This window comes from Triticum dicoccoides, chromosome 4B (assembly GCF_002162155.2).
Source record: "Triticum dicoccoides isolate Atlit2015 ecotype Zavitan chromosome 4B, WEW_v2.0, whole genome shotgun sequence".
NCBI classification, from domain to species: domain Eukaryota; kingdom Viridiplantae; phylum Streptophyta; class Magnoliopsida; order Poales; family Poaceae; genus Triticum; species Triticum dicoccoides.
Window position 1 is genome coordinate 527,528,085 of NC_041387.1, and position 7,058 is coordinate 527,535,142.

At 49.5% G+C, this 7,058-nt stretch overlaps 1 protein-coding gene across 1 annotated transcript; it reads left to right on the forward strand.

Annotated features, from left to right (window-relative positions):
• Window positions 1-658: 658 nt before the first annotated feature.
• Window positions 659-2,484, forward strand: LOC119293830 (B3 domain-containing protein Os03g0212300-like). Its single transcript, XM_037572180.1, has 5 exons — window positions 659-964; window positions 1,100-1,164; window positions 1,247-1,529; window positions 1,630-1,799; window positions 1,909-2,484. Exons 2-5 carry the CDS (start codon window positions 1,111-1,113, stop codon window positions 2,197-2,199), a joined length of 798 nt encoding a protein of 265 aa, XP_037428077.1. The 5' UTR covers window positions 659-964; window positions 1,100-1,110; the 3' UTR covers window positions 2,200-2,484.
• The last annotated feature ends 4,574 nt before the right edge of the window (window positions 2,485-7,058 follow it).

Below are 7,058 nucleotides of genomic sequence, written 5' to 3' on the forward strand. Positions count from 1 at the left end.
ATTCTATCCCGAGCAGTGAAAATGAGCAGAGCTGGCTAGCACACCGCCAGTAGGACAGTATCACTTGCAAGTGATAAGTCATCAATCTTCCTCTCGAAACATGAGCCATGGGCCTCTCCTAACAATGCATGTGAAGAAACATATATATGTACTACAACTCGATTCCCCTAAAACAAAAAAGAATGGACTACACCGTCATTTGCTCAAAATTCAGGAGCAGAGAACAGATTAAAGTGCATGCTGCAGTGCCCAAAACGACAGGCTGCAGTATCCAGGGATCGAGAGAAAAAACGGGAAGGAGCAGACCAGTTTTCTGTGCATAGAAGTCAGAAGATCATAAACACACAAAAATTAGGGTATAAGCAGCTGTTGATCATCACCGCAATAGCTTGACACTGCTTTGACCATAAGAGGGGTCAAAATAATATCCTATCACTATCAATATATGCACAGTAGGCACGCTGCCACTGCCATTACACCGGCATCCCCACCGCCATCGTTGAGCCAAGAATGGGAGAAAAATGGGTGCTGCCTATTTACGTGAAAAGAGACCAGATCGGTGCAATGATTTATTGCCTCCCGTCCCTTTCTCTGCCCGAGCCCATAGCAGTGCGGCATGTGCGAGCCCATTGCCGTCCGGCCCTTTCTCACATCTGCATTTCTCGGTGGAGGGGTCAAGAAGTCTATCCTGGAGGAGGAATCCAGAGAAGCAAAGCTTAGTATATATCACCGCTGCACATTTGAGAGGAGAGGCAGAGGAAGGAGGAGGAAGGAGGAAGAAGAGGGTTTTGCTACGTGGCATGGAATTCATGGCATAGTTGGTTCTTTCTTCTTCCTCTTCCTACCTCTGCCTCTTGCTCTTCCTTCTTCGCAAGCAGCAGCCTCTCCGCCCTCGCAGCCAGCCGCTGTCGATAGGGGGGAGGTCGCCACCGCCGGCTGCTCTCTGCCACGCCGCTTCAACCAGGCAAATCCATCTGTTCTTCGAAACACCACCTCTGTTCTTCCCCAATTCTCAGCCTGTTGTGTTGCTCGTGTCCTAGATATTTCTTGCAATTTCGATTCGAATCCTTGCATCTAAGCTATCTATTCATGCATGCAGAGACAGGTGAGATGGAAGGTTTCGAGTTCTTCCAGATCGTACTTGACAACTCCTCGAGCAGGCTGGTATATACATGATCTCTCTTTATCGCTCTGCTGTGCTGCCTAGTGTTTGATCGGCTCAATCACTGCTTGACCCTCGCTGCAGAGGCTGCCTGACAAGTTTACCATGGTGCTACTAGACGGCGGCAAGCCCCAGGAAGTGAAGCTGCGGGAAGCCGGCCATGGGCGTCGCTTCTGGGACGTGAAGGTGGTGTTGGACGCCGACGGCCACATGTACCTAGAGCGCGGCTGGGAGCAGTTCGCCCGTGCGCACGACCTGCGGCTCGGGTACTTCCTCGTGTTCAGCTACGACGGCGACGCCGTGCTCACCGTCAAGGTGTTCGACGTGAGCATGTGCCGCAGGCACTACAAGCACGACGGTGACACCAGTACGCGCCTCTTCTTGGTTCTTGCTCTTCGTTTCAGTTGGGTGGTTGTAAGTTGTAACTTGTAGGAATTAAAGAAGGTGTGGTTTTTGCATTTGGCCAGGCAGTGAGAGCAGCAGCGACGGTGACAGTGGGAGCAGCAACACCAGCGACGGCGGCAGTGGTGGCAACAACAGGAGCCTGGTGGAGATGGACGTCGAGGATGGGCCGACGGGGCAGTTCAGCGCCATGCTGAGGAAATGCAACCTAGGCATGAAGCAGGAACAGTACCTGGTGAGTGCGTTCATGCTCGAGCATGCCTAGTCAAGTGTGTTCATATACATGTATCCATGAGGTGCTATCTGGGTACTGATTCCATCCGCTGCTCGCCGGCCGTGCGCAGAACGTGCCGGTGGATTTCCAGCTCGCGCACGGGTACGCCGAGAGGAGCAAGGTGGAGCTGCGGATGCGCGGCAAGTCGTGGCTCGTGCACCTGAAGCACAACCCCAAGACGGGTGGCAGGTCCCGCGCGTCGTTTAGGTACGGGTGGCACCAGTTCTGCGTCGACAACGCCCTCGGCGAGGGCGACACCTGCTTCTTCCGAGCGCTCCGGCAAGGCAGCGCCGGCGGCGGCGGCGAGGACCACCTACTCAAGGTGGAGGTGAGGAGGCGAGACGGCAGCTTCCTGGTCTGAGGCGAGGGCGGTGGCAGCCGGCCTCCCGTTGCACCAGCCTGGTTGGCCGGCGTAGCCTCGTCCGTGGCCATCGGCCGGCACGACTCAGTGCGTTATTATGCTTGCTTAATAATGATTGTAAGACCTTAATTCTCGGTAGTCCACTGCCGATGGTACTAGCAGGAGCGTGAGTAACTAGAGAGTGGAGTCTAAACCTGGCTGTGTTTATCCGTGTGCAAATGATTATTGCTGAGCATCTTGTCAATCGCTCAGCACGACAGTTACGCTGAGTGGTGCTCTGCTGCATTGCCATTCCAAGCAAACGCGACGACGCCGGCCCTGAGCTGAAGAACGTGGGGGTGCTCACGAGCTTTGCGAGCCTTGCATGGTTTTGCCTAGTCCGTCCCTCATGGGATTGCCGAGCAACTTTCTTCCCCTGTGATTAGAGTCCTGTACATGTACCATGCAGTTCGGTGGAGTGGTATCCACGTGCCAACCAGTTGCGCGGCACCGGCCGTGAGTAACTCAGAATCTCAGATACTAAACCCATTTTCAATGAAGCCATGCACCATGACCTGATTTATTTAAAAAAATTGAAGCAACGACCGTACAACCATTTTTCTACGGTAATCTATCTATTAAAACAAACAATTTGATTAAGTCACATCTAGATGAGATATAACTACCTCACATCTAAGTCTTTCATCGTTGGATCGTTTGTCTTTAGGATTCATGCAAACCGTTGATATGCTCCATGTCGTCTTTTTTTAGATAAAAGGTCAGAGCCCGACTTTATAAATAAAGCCACCATGCAGAGTCATAAACATCGACAGCGGACACCACACAAAGCACGCAGAGTATCAACCAGACCTCACAGGCAAAAGTAGAATGTACATGGCTCCCGGGCCAGTACACAGCACGCAGGCCGGAGAGACTAAGGACAGCAACATTAGGGGCCAGCAACACCTAATTGCCGCATGAACTGGAGAAAGGGAGATAGCAGAAGCCTGGATCTTGGATATCATCATATCGAGCGTATCCATGTCCTCCTCAATCAATAATCTCCACTGCTGCAAGAATACGCAAGTTTTAAATAAGCAATCAGCAGGCTTAGCAGGAAAAACATGTTCAATAGTAAATTTGTTTCTTGTCGTCCAAAGAGACCAGCACATCGCTGCAAAGCCCACCCAAAAAATTCTCCTTTGGGCCCCAACCAGATTGTTAGCCAAAAGTCGAAGGTCTGAGAAGGAGGACGGCCTCCAGGCTACATTCAACCAAGATCTGATACAACACCAGAAGAGTTTAGCCAGAGCACAAGAAAAGAAAACATGCATCGTGTCTTCTCTTAACCCATAGTGGACGCAGCGGTCAGACCCAGGGCCATTACGTTTGCGGATCTGTCACCAGTCGGCAACCGCCCGCGAGAAGCTTGCCAGAGGAAGATCTTGATCTTAGGAGGAATACGAGCCCTCCAGATCCACTTGAATTTGGAAGTGGTTGAACCCGAGATCAGCTTACCATAAAGCGATTTCACAGAAAAATGACTAGAAGGGGAATGGGGCCACACCACCTCCTCCTCCTCCTTCGAGAGCACATGGAAGAAGGCAACAAGGCGCTGCCAGTCAACCAACTCTTCAGGAGAAAGAGAGCGACGAAGTTGCAGATCCCAATTATTGGAAGAGAGCTCAAAGATTGAGATCTCAGGGTCGGGACAGTAGGAAAAAAGTACAGGAAAAGAGTTTGCCAACGTAGTCGAGCCACACCACCAATCAAGCCAAAATCTAGTGGATCGCCATTGTGAACAACAAACTTGACGAGGCTTTGGAAAATAGGCCTAAGTTTAACAAGGTCTTTCCAGAACTGGGAAGCTCCCGAGGCACGAGCAAACATAGGGCTAGAGGAAGGGAAATACTTAGCTTTGAGAATGTTGAACCAAAGAGGTTTATCCGAGGTGGTGGTCATGATCTTCCACCACCACTTGATGATCAAGCATTTGTTCATGACAAGGGTATTAATGATACCCAGCCCCCAAGGCTTTTTGGTCTGCAAATAATGTCCCATTTGATCATGCGATATTTGCGTTTGTTGTTAGCCGCGTTCCAGAAAAAGGCACCTCTATGTTTGTCAAACCCAGCGTGAGTGCCGATCGTAAGAAGATAAAATCCCATAAGGAACATTTGGAGGGAAGAAAGGCAGGCATTAATCAAGGCAACTTTACCAGCCTGGGTATTATATCTACCCCTCCAGGGCATGACACGATTGCCAACTTTGGCCACCGTAGGAGCAAAGTCTTTAGCCAAGAGTTCGTCAGACGTAATAGGGTGACCCAGATACTTGAGAGGGAAGGAGCCAAGGGAGAAATTCAGAAGGCGGGCAACATGCAACGCCTCGGTTTCCAGGCCCCTAGTAACAATGACTTTGCTTTTGGAGAAGTTGATCTTAAGACCAGAAAGGGCCTCGAAGCATAGCAGAAGAAATTTGAGGTGGGCAAGGCAATGATCATTAAGTTCCACCATAATAATCGTGTCATCAGCATACTAAAGGTGGGTAATCCCTTAAGGGATAAGATGGGAGCTAACAGGAGTAATGTGGCCGGCCCCCGCAGCCCTAGATAGAATATTAGAGAGGGTGTCCGCCACAAAATTGAAAGGATGGGAGAGGCCGGGTCACCTTGTCTCAGGCCTCTAGAATTCTTAAAAAAAATTGCTAACTTTCCCATTAACAGAGATAGCAGTATGGCCACCCATGACCAACTGCATGATTCGATGAACCACACCACCATCAAAGCCATTAGCCAGCAAAACTTTTCTTAAGAAGCCCCAACTCATAGAATCATAAGCTTTTTCAAAATCCAGTTTAAGAATAACAGCCTTGCTGCCTGATTTGTGAATATCATGGACGATCTCATGTAAACATAGGACCCCATCAAGGATAAAACGCCCCTTGACAAATGCAGATTGGGTAGGAGAAAGGGTACGATGAGACACAGGAGTAAGACGCGTGGCCAAGCATTTGGCGGGGAATTTGGCAAAGTTATTGATAAGCGCAATAGGCCTAAACTAGGAAATGAGCTCCGGACCCTTAATCTTAGGAATGAGAGAAATAACCATAACTGAGCCTAGAAATGTCCACCGTCTCCAAACAAAACCCTTGAATAATCGCACAAATGAGATTCTTGAGTTGGGGCCAGAAAGTTTTGAAGAAAGGAATAGAAAATCCATCCGGGCTGGATGCAGAATTAGAATTAGCTTTGTTAATAGAATTAAAAATCTCCTCTTCAGAAAAAGGAACCATAAGATCGAGGTTTTCCTCCGGGGACACCCCGTCCCCTTGGTCCCAAAAGGAAGAAGATATCCTGAACCCCTGATCAGGTTTGGCAGAAAGGAGGGAGGAAAAGAATTCGACTATGTGCTTCATGATGATGCCTTGGTCCGAAACCCTGACCCCATCGATCAATAAGCTGTCAATCAAGCATCTACGCCGCCTCCCACTGGCAATGGAAATAAGCAGTGGGGGAGTATCCTTTAAGCATTCAGTTTATCGTGCCCCTGTGGCGCCAGTAAACTTCTGCGAGACGATGCAGCTGCACCAGAGATTGCTCAAGGGAAAAGCGCAAAGTCCATTCCGAATCAGATAAGCCAGAAGAATCAGCCCGAGAGTCTAAAGCATCAATCTGAGCCACGAGGAGGGATTTATCTCTGCGATCATGTGCCGCGTGATTACGAGACCAGCCCCGCAGAAATTTGCGCAGAGAGTACGAGCAATAGTGTCAATCATCCATGGGGCCGAAGGCGCGACAGCCAGACGAGAGGAGATCATAAATTCTAGAGTCGAGGAGGTCACGAAAGCCTTCGACAAGGAGCCAGGAAGCATCAAACTAGGACAAAGGGGGAGTGGACGCGCAGTGAAGCCCCACATCAAGAATAAGTGGAGCATGGTCCGATCCTACGATAGCCTTAGTTTTGAGAGTGGCAAGCAGAAAAAGGGAGTCCCAACTTGGGCAGATCAAAACATGATCCAAGATAGAGCGAATAGGAGAAACCTGATGATTAGTCCAAGTAAACCTAGATCCCACCCTTGGCATTTCACGAAGAGCAGAAGAGCTAATAAACTCGTTAAAAGCATCAGCCAGCGCCCAGGAAAAGTTATTGGTGTTCTTATCGGTCAGATATCGAAGCAGGTTGAAATCACCACCAATTAGAAGGGGAAGGGTGTAGGATTCGACCTTATTAGAAATTTCGTCCAGGAAAAAGGGGGAAAGAGAATGATCCGCCGGACCGTACACTACCATTACTTCCTAGAGAGTATTAAGTTGGCGGTGAAACACAACAAAACTAGCTCAGAAAATACCATGGTCGAAGGTAACAAAATAAAAAATGTCACGTTTAGAGCCAATAAGAATACCACCCGAGTGGCCCGATGAGGGAAGACAATTCCAGTCAAAACGATCGACACCCGCAACTGCAAAAAGTTCGTGAGGAGAGAAGGAGGGTTTAAAGGTCTGAACTAGACCAATCAGATCAATACTATAGCCCCTGACGATGTCTTTCATTTGGTCCCGACGCCTCCGAGCCCCGAAACTTCTAACATTCCAGAAAAGCGCTTCCATTTGAAGGACAAGTTCTTAATGCGCAAGCTCGACCTGCAGGGTGCCAAGCAGGTTTTAGCATGTTTAGGGGCACCCTTCTTCTTAGAGACTTGGGGGGTAGCAGAACTAGCATATTCCTCCCCCCTTCGAAACCCCTCCAGCCACAACCGGAGGAGCAGGAGGAGCCGCCACAATCTCTTTAGCTTTGGCGATCGCAGCCTAGGCCACCTCATTGGCCCTAATTAAAGCAAGCAGGGAGGTGGGAGACCCAACATTATGATGAAGCGATATA